This window comes from Gallus gallus, chromosome 4 (assembly GCF_016699485.2).
Source record: "Gallus gallus isolate bGalGal1 chromosome 4, bGalGal1.mat.broiler.GRCg7b, whole genome shotgun sequence".
NCBI classification, from domain to species: Eukaryota; Metazoa; Chordata; class Aves; order Galliformes; family Phasianidae; genus Gallus; species Gallus gallus.
Genome location: NC_052535.1, coordinates 1,889,411 through 1,905,932, shown reverse-complemented (window position 1 = coordinate 1,905,932; position 16,522 = coordinate 1,889,411). Strand labels below are relative to the sequence as shown.

At 55.3% G+C, this 16,522-nt stretch overlaps 1 protein-coding gene across 6 annotated transcripts in view; it reads right to left on the bottom strand.

Annotated features, from left to right (window-relative positions):
- Window positions 1–16,522, bottom strand: part of FRMPD3 (FERM and PDZ domain containing 3) — a 44,621-nt gene that overhangs the window by 18,466 nt on the left and 9,633 nt on the right. For 3 of the 6 annotated variants that reach the window (XM_040700004.2, XM_040700006.2, XM_040700005.2), the window contains 3 exons: window positions 4,939–5,037; window positions 3,838–3,987; window positions 114–268 (listed from right to left, as the gene is read on the bottom strand). In XM_040700004.2, the coding sequence (XP_040555938.1) occupies window positions 114–261 (148 nt within the window). In that variant the 5' untranslated portion in view covers window positions 262–268; window positions 3,838–3,987; window positions 4,939–5,037. Of the gene's footprint in view, window positions 1–113; window positions 269–3,642; window positions 3,762–3,837; window positions 3,988–4,930; window positions 5,038–16,522 lie in introns of all 6 variants that reach the window. The other 3 variants (XM_040700007.2, XM_015278359.4, XM_025150322.3) reach the window with 2 other exon arrangements.

Here is a 16,522-nt window from a genome sequence, read left to right as displayed (position 1 = left end):
GGGGTCCCAACCACCTCCATAGCGTTTATCCCCATACACAGCCATGGAGAGATTCTATGGACCCACCAGAGGGGACAGGAGCATGGGGAGGGGGCACTCCCTGCACACCCTACCTGCTGCCACCGAGCGCACCACCACGGGCCTCTCACTGCCAGCCACAAAGCCGAATCCGTAGTGGGGATGGCGCTGGACCGTCACCTGTCGGAGCGTGTCCGAAGGCAGCTGCCCACATTCCATATCATCGCCACACTCCTCCGGCATCACATGGCTGCAGAGCACAGGGGAGGGGGCAGGATGTAACACAACCCTGGTGCAAAAGCAGCTGTCCCTCACCACCCAGAGGATCCTGCCAATGGCAGCTTGGTTGGTGGCACCTTGAAGGTCAATCACATCAACCTGTCCCATCTCAGCATCACATCCCAGCAACTCTTTCTGTCCCTAGTCTCAGATGCCCCCATGAAGACCCTTGCAACCTTTCGTCCAGGTGGAATCTAATCCTAAAACATCAGGATTAGGGCAGGCTCAGCCCTGGCTTCTCATAGAACCAGGTCTCCATCACCAGCCCTCATCCAGCTGGGGCTGGGGCCATCAGCGAGCAGGGAGCAGAGCTGGTGTGGGGCAGAAGACCAAAGAGATGAGCATGCTGCTGCATCTGCGTTGCTCACTGCTTGCTCCTGTCCAGACTATTTAGCCTGCTTAGAAAAGATCCTTCCCAGTCCTTTTTGGCAACACGTCAATTGTTCCGTCTCTTATCAGTTTAGGGTTTGACGCATCACCCGTCTAATCCAATCTGTCTGCATTTCTGACAGCCCCCTCCTGCTGCCAGTGCTGCATGTGGGACCATGGGGCTTAGAGCAGCACCAGGGCATGCACCGGTGGCCAAGCACCCCGAGAGGCTCTGAGGGAGCAGCCCTGGCTCCATCCCAGGGTAGGAACCGCAGAGAGGACACGGTGCTCCTGCAGGAGGTCCCAATGGGATGCAGCATCCCAACTCCCCCCGCTATGGCCTCCGTGCTGCCTCGTTAACTGCTCTGCTGTTCCCCACGAGCATTTGAAAAGAAAAAAAAAAAAACAGCCAATAATTGTGTGAATCGCACAGTTCCACCAATTTTCTTAAATGGACGTTATCCAAAGCCATTGTCTGCTGCTGAAAAGCCGACTGAACTTAACGCTGCATCTCCGGCATGCCTGGCAGAGCCAGGGAGGATGCCTGCTGTTAGCAGGGAGGGGGCAGGCTGGGGGAGACAGCAGAGCTGCTGAGCTGCTGGGCTGAGCAAAGCCCTCCCTGTGCTGCCCCAAACCTCCCCCAGCAGCCCCCAGCCTCACCCTAATGACCCCCAGCAGCACGAGGGCCTGAGGATGATGATACAACTGCAGGCTGGAAACAGGAATACTCAGCACAACTGGAAACTGAGGTAGGGGTGTTGAAAGTCATAGGCAAGTCCTGCAGCCACAGCTGTGCTGCTAAAGCTGTTGGGTCCCCAGATCTGTTGCTGTCTGGCTGCAAAGTGGGAACTCTGAATCACCCCATAGTGGCAGTGCCTGCATCAGCCCCACGGAGCCTGCAGCTCCCGGAGGAACAGCCACCAAATTACCATCAGAAAAAGGTGAGCAGGGGAACCTCTGCAGCTTAAAAGGACAAAAGGAGAAAAGCATGCCTCGTTCCAGCCATAACCAGGTCTGCCATCCAGCGTTCAAGGAAAGAGGGGAATAAAGCTCTGATACTGACAATAAAACTCCTTTCCCAGGCTCTTAAGCTGCTCCTCTCCTGATAAGACTTTGATGCCTCAGAAGCATTACCAGGAAATTAAATAAAAGAGGACCAGTGTCCTCATGAGCACGACTTATCTGCCCTGGCAGAGCAGCAGCATGCCCAGCAGTGGGCCTGTCCAGGACCCCAGCTCTGAGCACCCTTCCCATGCTGGGCTGAGGGCACAGCACTTGCTCGCCCTACACCACAGTGGTTGCACATCACCATGGGACCCGCCTTCGGCTGCCACACACCTGCCAGCACTGCTCATTTCCCCCACAGATACAGACAGAGGCGATGTGTGCATTTCTCATTTCCTACTACAATAAATCTCTGCTCCCTCCAAGCACTTTCTACCTCTGCTTTTAGTGCTGACCAGCAGGACGAGGCACCAGAACAAAGCAGTGCCTGGTCCGAAGCAGGAGCGATGCTCTGCATCTGCACTCACACTGCATGCCAGCAGGATGGCACCACATGGCAAACACACTCTGCAGCTCAAGGAATAGTTCCTACTCACTGCCGTTGAGAAAAAAAAACAACCAACAACACTCTTAGAACAGGCTGGGAGCACTCAGATAGATGTTCATACCAATTTGGTTCAAGTATTCTCTAAATTAAACAAATGCTAAAGTGTTTGGCTGGCTCCAGCCCAATGCACAGAGCAGGGGAGCAGTTCCCCCTCCCATGCCCAGCTGTGCTGTGCTGGCAGACCCCTCTCATCACAGCTGGAGGGGACAGAAGTATCATGGCACACAGCAGGGTGAGCAGGCACAGCTGCATCCCCAGCTCTGGGTAGGACAGCAAGAAAAAGGTGGGAGGGAGAGGTTCTGAGCCCCTCGTTAGTGGGCTGGGTGGGTGCACACTGCACAGACGGAGCTCCAGGCCTGGATGCCAGCTCTCCTCCCCCTTCCTGTGCTGCCACAAACACCCGAGAACAAACAGAGCCTTTGGATTCCTGTCCCTCCTGCTGCAGAGCTCTGCCCAGCTCCTCCATCTGCCGGGCTGCAGTTGGTGAACGGCTTGCGAGGCATGTGGGATCCTGAGTGTGTGTGGAAGAGGCAGGAAATGCCATGGAATGGGCCAAGAGCTGTTTTACGGGGAGCATATGGCAGCTCCAGCCCTGCACGTTGGTCTCCAACCCAGAGGGAGCCCACAGAACTCCTGCAGTCAGGGACCAGCAGTGGGACAGGCAGGGCTGGATGGGGACAGCTAATGAAGGCAGTGACTCAGGCTTCATGTCTGAGTCCTACAAGGACTCTGCATGTGGCCCTGCCAAACACAGCTGTAAGTAAGGAAGCAGCAGACGCAGCTCTCTGCTGCTCAGCCTGCAGCTTCATAAATGGTACTGCAGGAGCTGTGAAAGCATTGAGGGTGGCAGAGGGGGAAAGGAGATGGGTTCAGACTCCTCACCCCCCCCTCCCCACCCCCCCAAGAACAGAGGTTTTGCCTGCTGCTGCCTGGGTGCAGAAGGGAAGGGGGAGAGGAGCCATTCCCAGAAAAACACTGGTAATTAACACAAAATACAGCCAACAGAGATGGCTGCACCCAACCTCCAGAGAGGCACAGGTCAATAGAAAAAACAGCTCCTGCACAGGGAGAGGCTGCATCAACATGAGCCCTGTGAAGTCCTTTGAAAACATACAGAAGCATTACTGACAATAAGAAGAGCAGCCCCCATGGCACCTTGCAAAGGCAGATGCCCACAGACAGCATTTTCCCCCTTTAAGTGAAAGGCTGGGAGAGGAGATGCAGGAGAGGGAACAGAAAGGAGGCTGTAAAGCCAGGCTGACCCCGGGCAGGGAGCCAGCACTGTGCAGGAACAAGAGGGCATCAGCACAATAAGGTTTAAAACATGCGAAAGGAAGGGCTTTGCCACCCAGCCTGGAACTCACCGCCATGAGATGCTGGGGGGGCTGTAAATTCAAGTGGGTGTGAAAAGCAATTTCCAGCTACTAAAGCCCCGAGGCTCAACATCTGCTTCTGGAGCCGCCGCACTACTGCGTGCCAAAACCTGGGGGGATTTTCCAGCAGGATGAGCCAGCAGGGATGACCCCCTCCCCATGCCTGCCCACCAGGTGTGTACCCACCTGCGCGTGTCTGGCCACTGCTGTGGGCTCCCCGAGGTGCATGCGAGCGTGGCAGGGATGTGTCCCCACGTGCACCAGTCCCAGAGCCTTCACCAGGCAGCTGTGCCCAAGGGCAGGTGCTGGCTGGTGGCACCACGGGGCAGATGGACCCTGCAAGGGCAAAGAACACGTGTGTAAGATGATGACGCATGGGGACAAGCCGGCATCCCGTGCCACCTGTCTGAGTGCCTCCCATAGACATCAAGCTGCCTCATCTGTGTGGGTTTCCACACTGCTTCAGACCTGATTTTCCTATATATGCAAATTGCTTTTATCTGGGGGCTCCCAGCGTTTTCTCCTCCCATTCTCCTTACGATTTTTGGCTATTTAAGAGATTTTGTTCTCCTCAGCCTCAGACGTACAGAAGCACCTTGCTGAGAAGAGGATCAAAGCAAAATCTTTCTGAAACACTATCAGGAGGCAGGGGAGCTGCTGCCACAGGGCTGACAGCAAAACCCTTCCAGTATTTAAAAAGAGATTATAAACAGGAGGGAATAAACTTTTTGCAAGCGTAGATGGTGATAGGACAAGGGGAAATGGTTTTGAGCTCAAGGAGGGAAGGTTTAGATTGGATGTCAGGGGGGAAATTCTTCACAGAGAGAGTGGTGAGGTGCTGGAACAGCTGCCCAGAGAAGCGGTGGATGCCCCATCCCTGGAGGTGTTCAAGACCATGTTGGATGGGGCCCTGGGCAACCTGGTCCAGCACTGGATCTGGAGGTTGGTGGCCCTGCCTGTGGCAGGAGGGTTGGAACTTGATGATCCTTGAGGTCCCTTCCAACCCAAGCCATTCTATAATTCAATGAAAACCCACTGAGCAGATCCCAGCTGGCTGTGTGGGGTCGGGCTGTCCTGGCTGGGGCTGAGATGCTGCATTGGCCCCAGGGATGAAGGCAGCGCTCCTCTTCTCTCTGCCAGGCAAAGGCACCACCTTCGCCATCCCCATTGATACCCCAATTTCCAGGCTCCTATCTGCAGACCGGCTGCCCAAAGGGTACCCCACACATCCCTTTGTTGTGGCACTGGTTTTCCTTCTCTCTTTCCCCTCAGGTCTCACCCACTCACAAGTTGGTGTGGATGCACAGCACTTGGTGCTCCGGGGGCTGCAGTGGTCGGCAGGAGGCTCGGATGCGGCACCTCTCTTGGTGGCTCAGGCAGCAGCGTCTGCAAAGAAGGGAGATGGCCCTGTGTCACCAGCAGTGCTGCTGGCAGCCAGCCCCAAGCGGTGGTGGCCAGACCTGTGGGCTGCCAGCCATGTGCAGGTGCCTGAAACATTCAAAGGACAACCTGGAACAAGCTTTTAAGGGAAACTTTTGTTCCCTTCCAAAGACAGAGGAGTGAAGTTGGTTTCCAGCCCTGCCACTGTGACTCTGAGCACAGTATTTTCTCCTCCCCTCCGTGATCCTCCACTGGTGGCAGTGCAGGAGCACCCCGGGGTGCTAAAGGCTCAGAGGCATTTTTCTCTCTGCAATGACTATGGGAACACAGCAAACAGGCAACACCGGGTTAAAAACGAACGCAAGGGGATTCAATAGAGATAAGAAGCAATGGAACAGAATTTGCAGCACTTTTCTCCTTTACTCCCTCAGCTGGGTAACGTGTGCTTTGGGTGAGATACAGTGCTGTGCACTTAATGCCAATTTCAACCTCGTCGACCTTCATGTTGTACAAAGTTGGCTTTCTGGAGTGGCTGCAAGCAAACAGCTCAGCCACGGTGCGGAGCAAGGCAGCCTGCCCCACACAGGGCACTGTCAGGGTACGGCAGTACCCTTCTCTCCCCCTTTTCCTCATTTTGCTCCCCCACGTGTGCCTGGATGTGAGGCAAAGGAGCTGTGGAGGAGCTGGCCCAGAGAAGGATTTGCGGGAGGAGCAATTTATGACTGCGTATGAAGTCCAGGGGGGAGTTAAATAAAGGGTGGAGAGTTATGGATCGCTTCTATCCCATTATCGAGAGGGCGCAATCTGTCTGAACGGGAAGATTCAGGAGGCTGTCAGCCCGTCTCTCCCGGCATGGCAGAAAGTGGCTTGAAAATCCAATCACCCGCTTTCCTTCAGGCCCTCCCGAATCCCAGGACTTTCACTCGGGATTTACAGAGAGCAATTTGCTCAGCTGACAGCTTGCCAGGGCTTTAGGGGACTGCTGCTTCCCTCTGGCGCAGCGCAGCACAGAGAGGGGAGGAGTGCAGGATGAGCACTGTCCCCATCCCCGTGCCACCGTGGGGCCACCTGGGGCTCAATGCAGAAGCCCCTGAGATAGGAGCACCTCTCTGCCTCTGCCAACACTGTCCCTTGAAAGGAGAATCTGGTCCTTGCAGAGCCAGCCTTGCCCTGTGCAGGGACGAACAGCAGCCACCACCGTGTGTCCCATCCTGGAGTAGGGCTGAAAGGACACCACTGTGAGCAATGCCAACCTGAGGGGTGGCCGTCACCAGCCCCACCAGCACTACAGTGACAATCACAGCACACAGGCTCCCTGCCCGCCCTTGCTGGGAGCCCTTCTGATGCTCCGAGACTCAGTAAAACCCTTGAGCTGATAGCAGATAAAGGCAACATCACCAAAAAGCACTAAAAGAGGGAAGGGGCGGGGGGAACTTTGAGCACGACGCTTTCTGCCTGGGGCTGCTGGCGTTTCTAGCAGAGAGGCTTACCGTAGACTTGCTTATAATCTCTTTACAACCTGCAATGAAGCTGTCCCTGGAGCAGACTCACTAACACGGCGTATGTCCCAGGTAGCCAGCTCTATATTTAGAGGCACAGTCACCCACGCACACCGTGTTCCACACGTGGTGTGTACAAACGTTGCACCGAAACGCAGCCTCGGGAGACGGCGTCTCTCTGTTTGTCTACAGGAGGCATGCACAGCTCACCAGCAGCACGCCTCCTCACCCACCCATCACCTGAAAGTGGGAACAACGTGGGCACATGGAGCTGCTCCTGTGGTGGCATGAATGCCCATGGTCCCCAAGGGATGCAGGAAGACGTGGTCCCCCAGGGAGATGCAGGCGTCCAGGGTACCCTGAGGGATGCACACACACGTGGTGCCCCAGGGGGATGCAGGCATCCAGGGGAATGCAGGGGCATGTGGTCCCCCAGTGGGATGCAAGGCTCCAAGGGATGCAGGCGTATCCAGTCTGCGTGTGGGGCACGTGCCTGTGGTGCTCATGAGATGCGGGCACAGTCCCCTGTGGGACACAGATGGCCCTTTCCCAGCAGAGCCTGGTCCCCATCACACAGCACATCCGCTCTGACAGCAGGTAGGGAGGCCCAGAGACAAGTGCAGGAGTGGGAAACACAACCTTGCTTCCAAACCCACAGCAATCCCCAGGGGCCTCCAGGCACCCAGAGGCCATCACCAGCCTGCAGCACACATCCCTGACCCAATGACCAGAAAGAGCCACGACTTGTAACAGGTCTGTGCTGCTCTGCTGGCCACCGCACGGCTCCATCTGCACCCACAGCTCACGAGGGAGATGGCAGCGTGGCTCCTGCAATGCTTGCAGCTCCGTCGTGGCGGATCGCAGCCTTCCTGCTGCATGGGGATCCGGTGACGCTCTGCGTTCCTGCAGACGCTGTAGCAATTAGCTTGATCAGCCCATGCAAATCAGTTGCTATTTGAAACCAGCCATATTTAACCTGACACGCACGGGATCTGCCTTGCCAAGTTTTCACACAGATCAATCTCTGTGGTTTCAGGTGTGAGACGCGATGGGGACCGGGTCCCGCCCATGCACACTCCTTGGCTGTGTCAGGGGACAGCGGCTGCTGCGGGCAGTGACAGTTCCTCAGCATCACTGCTCCTGAGCGAGGTGACGTACATTCCAGAAACAAAGGGGCTCAGGCTCTGAAAAACCATCTCCTGTGGCAATGGATTATGTAATTAGATCATTCCAGTCATTTAGAAGAGCGTTTGGAGAACAGAATTTACACAGTTTAGCCTCTGGTATCACCCAGTTCAGAAGGAGAGCCCCTCCGAGGCAGCCCGGTTTGAATATGCAAATCCACCATGCACAAGAACATTCATTTTGTAAAATGCAAGCCCTAAAAGCACTGCCAGTTTTCATCCATTTCTGGCTGACGTTTCGTTTAATAGGCGATTAATTTGCCCCAGCATCCCCAGCAGTGTTAACAACCGCCTCTTCGACCTCCCATAATGCAGCGCCAGCACCTTCCCCCGGTGGGATTGAACCCAAATCCTCATTATCCATCCTGTAGCTAACGAGCTCCCTGGGGCAGGGACTGTCCCAATGGCTGTGCCCTGGAGCAGGCTGCTGGCCCTACCAGTGGTGACCATGCTGCTCCAGCTGTGTCCCCAGTGCTGGCACCAGGAACAATTCCCTACGGTGTGCGAGGGACAGCCAGGTCCTCCAGCACGCACCAATAACCCCAAACGGATGGATGACCCCCGCACTTCAACCCTTGGGCCCGATCCTTCCAAGGAACAGCATCAGGAATGCCTGAATGCTCCTCAAAGAGGACAGGGGCACCTGAGCACCCAGGAGAGCCTGGCTGAAGGGAGAGGGTGCCCCAGGGGAGCCCAGCCCGCGCCGCTCTCCCCTCCAACCGCTCCACTCGCCTCAGCTTTTTCTCCCTCTTCTCTCCAATTCATCTTTTTGACATGTTCAATGATGCTCCCGCAGACTGCAAACAATAGAGACAGAGTTTCAGCCAAGGCAATTTCGGAGCTGATTCAAAGCTCAAATCACCTGGGCACGGAGCAGCCAAGGGCAGACAGCTCAGTGAGGGGGGGGAGCAGTGAGATGCCCCCATTCCTTCTGCACAGAGAGGAGCTCAGAGCCTCCGGCCTTCTCCTGCTTGCCCCATGATGTTCTCCAAACCCTGCTGGCACCGTTTCCCTCTCATGCAGCCCCCTGTCCCGCCGGGTGCTGCAGTACAGCGGTCTCACAGCTGCAGCTCTAAGTCACTGCCCGCCAGCTCTGTGCTCTGCATACCAAGCACCAGCTTTTGCTTCCCCGACCTTCCAGCCCTGAGGACCAACCCGAGCCTCCCAGGCAGAGATCTTCATTTTTTTCCCCACAGACGCTACGTGAAAGAACTGGGACGGATGGACAGACAGGTGGGGAGAGGCGGGCGATGAGCGGATTTCTGCTGAGCGAATATATCATATCTGAACTCCTAACAACAGGCACAATCCTCAGCATGACTCAGCCTGGGCACACGTGCTGCTTCCCCTCCCCACCTCCCCACGGCTCAGCCACCATCCCAGGAGGAGCAGGCAATGGCTGCTGCCTCGCTGCCCACCCAATGGCCGGGGCAGGTAGAGCCAAGGCGGTGTGTGCCAAAGTGCAGCACACATGGAGTGGGGCTTGGAGCTGTGCAGGAGGAGCAGTGCGTGCTGACACCTTGCTTGCCTCGTGGAAGCGGCTGTCAGAGCCTGTCTCGTTCCAGCTCCCTGCCCCGGTAATGTTGCTTACTGTTTGCAGGGCTGCTTTGTGTCTATTTGGTGCTGATGGGGTTTGAGCAGTGGGAGCTCGATGCCAGAGGAAAGCAGAGCCCAGCTGGGCAGAGCAGCGGGAAGCATGGAACCAGTGACCCCTCATGTGCCCATCTCCTGCTGGGGGCCCTGCTCACACGTCCATCTTGTCCCTCAGCCAGCTCATCTCTCTCAACAATACAGACACAGGGCTGAGCATCACTGTCAGAGCACACCCTCAAACCCACAGCCCTTCCTGCTCCTGGGAATGAAGTACCCACGCTGCCTGTTTACAATACACACTGTGGTGCGGGCGCCAGTGACTGACAGCTCTGATGATGGCACATCAGCTCTGGCTGTCCCAGGAGGACCCATCATGCTGTCACACAGCATTAGCTGCAACATGGCCCTGTACGAAGCGCTGCAACCTGCACCACAGGGCCGCCCTGTGCCCTGGGATGTCCCCATCCCCATCACAACGTCTGCTGCCACATGTGTCCCCGAGCCCTGCAGCATGAAGTACATGGATCTGCTCGCAGCACCACTAATGCAATTTCACTGAGGGCAATTGAAGCAAACCCATTTTGCTGCACGCCGCTGGAGGCTGCGGTGGCAGTGCCTTGGAGGGGTGGTGGTGTGGCACAGCACGGCACGGCAGCTCCCCAGGGCATGGTGCCCATCTGCAGCACCCGTGTAAGCACTGGGGAACGTCACAGAGCTGTGCCTCGCCCCTCATATGCAAGCAAAACTGCTGCCTGCGATCCTCACAGCTGTCACCTTGGTGCTTTTGGTGAATGACAATTCACGCCTGCTCACAGAAACATATCAGATGTCTTTGTATGTCCTGAGCTGTACACAGGAGGAAAGGATGAAGTGCGGCCTCAGGAGCTCACCTCCCCTCTGCCTGCCTGCTCACATCAGCAAGGTTAGGCACCGCTAGCTGTGTGGGCACCTGCTGGGCCAGGGCCAGCACAGGGACAGCTACAGCCCTGTGAGGCCGTGCACAGCTCTGTCTGATGCTTCCAGTTTGACTGAGAGCACCAAAATCACCCCCAGAGACTCAGACCCACGGAGGTGCCAGTACACAAGAGCAGCCATGGACACAGCAAGATATGTGCAAAGCCCCTCTTGCTTCTCACTGCTCAGATTAAAATCCTTCTGCTAGCCAGCGAAAAAAAAAAAAAAAGGGAATCAAAACAACAAGAAAAACGGAGCACTCTTGGCAGATGAGCCAGTTGGTCCTTAATGCATCCTGGCTGTCAGCAGCACGTTGTCACAGGGAGATGGGAGCTGTGAATCACGTCACAGCGTGAGGACAGGGACTGGATCTGTCTTGGGGGGCTGAGGGGCTCTTGAGTTGGTTGCCAAGGTGGGGAAGAGTAGGAAGGGAGGTGGCACCACCCCTCTGCTGTGGTCACAGCATCCCCCACCATGCAACACAGGGACAGGAGCCTCGGGTCACGGCTGACTGCAGGGGGAACAGACTGGTGCCTGGGAGGACAGACAGCTCATCTGAGTCACGTGCTATCATTCTTCCACTTGCCACAAAACCAATTATGCTCCTTGCAATTAAAAAGAAGGAGAAACAGAACTCTCCGACTTGGAGCATCTGCAAATCCTGGAGCTTACTGGTCCTGCTGCCCAGCCAACCACAGCGTGGCTGGCTGCTGCAAGAGGGTTTGGCTTTGTACAGCATGGCAGTGGGTCAGGGGGTACCTGAGGCTACTGGCAATGTGAGAGGTTGAGGTCTGGGGGCAGAGGACACAACAGGAGGCAAAGAGGACACAGCATTACTGACAAAGATGCTCCCACATCTCCTTAGAGCTGTGCCTGGGGCCATCTCTTACTCCCTATACTGGACTGAGAGATGGGTCAGATCCTTAACAGCCATGAGCAGGGCTGTACAACCCAACTATGCATGGGTAGCAAGACACCGAGCCCATGGTGTTACTCAGTGCCTCCTTGGGAAGCAGCGTGTGCTGGAACTCAAGTAGCAAAACGCATTTTCCTTAACAGAAGCACCTGAGCCACGAAAGGCATTTCCACCAGCATCCCCTGTAAACAACTGCCAGGTGAAGGAGAGAGTAATGAAGTGCTGCCATCCCAAACGGATGGCTGAGACAGACCGGATGCCAGCACAACACCTCCTAACCACGCGTCCCAGCGTCGCCTTATTGGTTTTGTAAAACCCACACACAGTGTGTTGCGTTCGCCAGCATCCCTGCTGACACCTCATTTGCAAGAATATTGCTGGGGGCAGGTAAACACAGCCGAGTTATTAGCGTCAGCATTATCTGAGACAGTCTAGCTGGGACCTCATCCTGTGTGAGCAGGTAGTAAGAGACGCACTGCCACAAAGATAACATCCCCTAAAGGGCTGAGAGGAGGCAAACACTGGCATCCTCCTCTGACAAGGGCATGGCACTGGAGCTGGTGCCAAAGCATGCAGCTCCTGCCCCTGCACTGAGAGGTCTTCTCCTCCCTGCCCGCACGGACCACCAGCTGAAGGAGCATCACCAGCAGCTCTGTGCACGGCATGCCATTTCCATTTAACAAAAAAAGAAAAGGAAAACTGCAAAAACAAATAGACCAAGCACCAAACCACTTATCTTCAAAGTGCCCAGGCAACCAGAGCCTGAGAGCCAGAGCATTCTGCAGGGGGAAGCAGCAAAGTGGCAGGAGAGGGGAACCACTGGGTCATTAGAAGTGCATCCTGCTAATGGGAGAGGGAATTGAGTGTTTCCCAGGGAGCTTGGTGCTGAGATCTGGACTTAACAGCACCGTTCCTTGGGGATTGCAAAGACAATGTGAACTGCAGGGGGATTAAATCGGGAGAGAATATCAGGGAGTGAGGAAAGGCCAGCACCATAGGAACTGCTCACAGAACCACCTGCCAGGGTTTAGGAAGATAAATGATGTGAGATTTCACAGAGATAAAGCAAGACTTAAGGCATCCAGGGAGATAGTCAGTGTGGGTTCATGCACAGCCTCTGCTCCCTGGGTGTGGTTGTGCAGGTGAAAGGCTGGAGGTTGGAACGGGTTAACAAATGGGTGCTGAGTTGCACAGCAAAGGCATTTTGTGAGCAATGCCAGTGCAGGGCAGCAGGACAAACTGCTCCTGCTGGCGAGAGGACAGAGGAACAGCACAGCTCTGGAGCCCTCAGTCCCTGCTTAGCAGTCAGGTCAGCCAGTGCCAGCCTGCTGCCTGCACGAGAACGCAATGTTTTTCTCTTGCAGTCACAAAGCACAGTGGCTTTGCTGCCTGTCCCCTGCCCGCAGGCATCCCAGGACCTGCTGGAAGCATATGTGGGCTTCACGGGAGCAAGCAGCAGAAATAACTCAGGGCCAGAACAAGCTGCAAGTCCCTACACTTAATGGGCAAAAAAAGCTTGTGAGCCTGCAGAGAGCTGGCTGCCCATCAGCCCTATACCCATGGTCTGGGTACCCCTAGGTACTGCCAGGACCCACGCTTGCTGCTGTTCTCCTGGAAACATGGCCAGGTGAGAGCTGCCTCTGGGATGAGTCATGCTGCAGGTGGCATGCAGGCACACGGGGTGGCCATCACCCTGACACTGACCCCAGGTGCCAGAGAAGTCCCCCACAGAGTGGAAACAGGCACAGGTGAGGAAAGGCTGTGGTGCAGAAGCCCATGTCCTCTGCTCATTCAGGATGGAAACGCTGTGCAGAAGCAGAGTGCTAAAGGCTGCCTGGTGCCCCCCTACCTCAGGGTTGGCATTCCCTGAGGCAGCAGGCAGCCATCCCTTCAGGGACCACCTCCTAAGCTGGCCTCAAAGACAGAATAAGCCCCTCCAAAGTGATGGGATGATAAGCACCTCTTCAGAAAGGGAGCAATTACAACACAACACAGCTTATGCAAATACCTTGGTTACCAAAAGGATGCTCCCTGAATACTGAGTAGGAAAAGAAAGAGCCACAGTGAAGAAAAATTTGTTTAGCCATGAAGTGCATGATGTACCTTCAAAAGCACTGGGCCGGAGACAGGCCCTCCTTGGGCAGCAGGGCTTCAAGAGGACATCCCAACACACCTGGTGTGACAACAGGGAGAGGAGAGTGCTTGGCATTTTGTTTTCCTCCCAGAGTACTTCAGAGAAGCATTGCTCCTTTTTGAAAACTGGGAAACCGAGGCACAGCAGGACAGCAGGTGGCTGTCCAGGAGACCAAGTGGTGCAAAGATGGAGAAATGCTGCTTCCTGGATGCCCAGACCAGAGCCCAAACCCCTGCACCACACTGCTTCCTACCTGCACAAACCATTCCTGAACCGGTGAATGTTGATGACCCAACATGAGAGGATGGAGTTGCTGGGGCCACCTGCGTTTGTAGAGGAGGTTCCAAGAGATGCAAGATCGAGGAGCTGGGCAAAACTTCACAGACTTCTGCAGATCAGCAGGGACAGCGGAAGCCAACGGAGGCCAGGCAGTGCTGAGGTTTCTTCCGAGAAACCCACCATGCAATGGCTCAGCTTTTCACTGCCTACCTGGATCTGTCAGACCCCATCAGCCTGTGCTGCCAGCACACCAGTCCTCGTCCTGCCTGCAGGGAGTCACTTACCAAGTCCCACTGACGTTGCATGAGGAGAAAGGGCAGCCGGCAATGCAACGCATGCCAGCAGAGCCAGCTGCTCACTAGTCTTTCTTACCCCCATCAAGCAGAGAAGCCGTAAGTCAGCAGGAATGCTCTTCACATCATCCCCGTGCTGCTGTTGTACGCTCTGACGCCAGGCAGATTTATGGGCGCTGCTGAGCTGGACCGGCAGCCCAGCGTCACGTCCTGCAGCACACGGCGGATGGCAGGCAGCAGCAATTTCCACAAGCAAATGCCTCTGAGCACAGCGCTGGCAGCCCTTTCCCGTCAAAAGCACAGCCCCTTTGCAAGCATTGCAACCATCATGTCTGCAGCCCGGTCACACCCACGAGGCCTGGCCCCAAGTGAGGCCTAGTCCCAGGTGTGAGGCCTGGTCCCACCCATGAGGCCTGGTCCCACCCGCGAGGCCTGGTCCCACCCATGGCCGCCTTGCAGTGGCCCTCTTGCTCATGCCCCCCACCCTGCCCTGCCCTGAGCTCACACTAACTCAGGAGAGACGGAGAGATCAATTTGCAGACAAGGTGAAAAAAGCGAGATGCTTCCAGCTAGGCATAAACAAAGAGCGCAAGCACTTACAGGTCTCCCGTGGCACCAGCAATCCCATCTGTTACTGATACAACTCCTGTTCCCTCTAACTGCCACGGAGGACTTCTCTCAATTACCTATAACTCTCTTATCTGCGTCTTTCCAAAATCAGGCACGCTCTGCAGCTGCAGCAAGCCCGTCCCAGCCGCCAGCTTCCAGACACCGTGGAGGGATTTGGGGATTTTTTTCCTGCCAGCCCACTTAGAGACATCCGTCAGTGATGCAACAAGGAGCTGCTAGACACTGCACAATCCCTGGCTGCATCACGGCGCTGGGACCTCTGTTTGCCCCTAGGACAAACCTGAGGCTGGAGAACTGCATTCACAGCACAAGCGATGGACAGCAGGAGGGTATCAGCTCCACCAGACCAGCTGCCCTTCCTGCCTCTTTTTTAGCACTGTTCCTTTTAATAACTCCACTTAATATTAACGTGCCATTACCCAGAGTCCTTTTAGACCAGCAGCCTTGGAGTTGCTTGGAAACTGCTCGCTGCAATGCCTGCAAGGCTCTGCCGAGAGGGCTCGCAGCCAGCCCGTGTCCCGGGAACCTGGCGGAACAACGCCTGTACTCTGCTGGCAGCACTTAAGAACAGGGACGGCGAGGGGGGAGCAGCTGCAGGATGGCTCCATTGCACCCCAAGGCTGCAGCCGTCCCAGCAAGCACAGAACAGCTGCACACAGGGACATAGAGACCCAAGGTCCCAAGGCTGCGCTTCAAAGCACACCCAGAAACAAGGAAAGGGTGAGGTGCTGGAGCAGGGTGCAGGCAAAACCTGCTTGGCCTCGCCAGATTTGTTTGACCAAATCTGGAAACTGAATTCAATCACGAGGAGAGAGGGTTTTGCTGTTCATGCAAGTCTCAGCATGGCCTTAATGGTGAAGTCACCGACACCTCCGTAATACCCTATGAATAATTAGGTATCTCGTCCAATTTATGGCTTACCATAAAATGCTGCCACATTTTGGGAGGCAGTACTTTTTTTAATACTGTAGCAATGACAAAAAGCATATTTTATTCAAGGAATGGCAGCATAAGTATATTTATCCGTTGGCTAAGATTCTTCGGTGTACTTCCCTCTCTAATAGTTGTACAAACATATATACATCCCAGATTTATTCCGTAGGATTTTCTATGCTTTGCTTCTTAATTTACATAATATGTGAAATTTTCTGTATAAAATGGAGAAAGCAATGAGCCACCAACACACTTGCATGCATTGAGAGCTCCCCCGTCTCGCACTGCTCCCATTTCCCAGTGGTGCCAGCACTCTGGGGTTCCCACAGCCACGCATGGTACCTGGGTTCTGAGCTCTGTGGCATCCATGTGGCTGAAGAGAGACAGACAGCAAGAAGGAACAGCTCTCCATCCAGCCCTCTGCATCCTCCCTGCAGGTGGAGGTCTGCCCACAGCCCGACAGCACAGCACTGCTGCACCTCACCCTTGTACGCTGATAGAGAGCTGGGCTCATCTTGGCCGCCTCTGACAAAGCAGAGCAAAGAAAATGCTGCCCGGGTGTTGGGATGCAAGAGGTGTTAGGGCAGCACACAGACAGCTCAGGGCAGGAATCCCAAAGGGCAGAAATGTGAGCAGAGCACTGTCAGTGCTGGTGAAACGCGCCTCAAACGCCATCCTGCCTGGCACCGTCCTCCATCCTCCTGTGAAACACTGCCTTCTTTTTTATGGTTGTTTTTTTTTTTTATATTGTGGAATTAGAAGTCTGATTGATATGAATATGTAACAACACGGCTTTATTAATAGCAGCTGCATTATCAGTTAGCTCCCTGCCATTGGCAGGAGATCTGGGACAATCTGTGGTTTGAAAACTAAAGAGGAATGCAACCCGCAAAGGCAGCAGCAGCGAGATAATTTCATTCCTTTTCACGGTGAGCTGGCCAGGACATCACAAGCACGACGCTCACCGACACATTGCACAGCTCTCCCTGCCCAGCTGCAGGAGCGGGCACTGGAGCTGCTCCACGCGGTGGGGTTGGCAGCCCTGGTGCAGGCAGGAGATACCCCTTCGTGCCAGG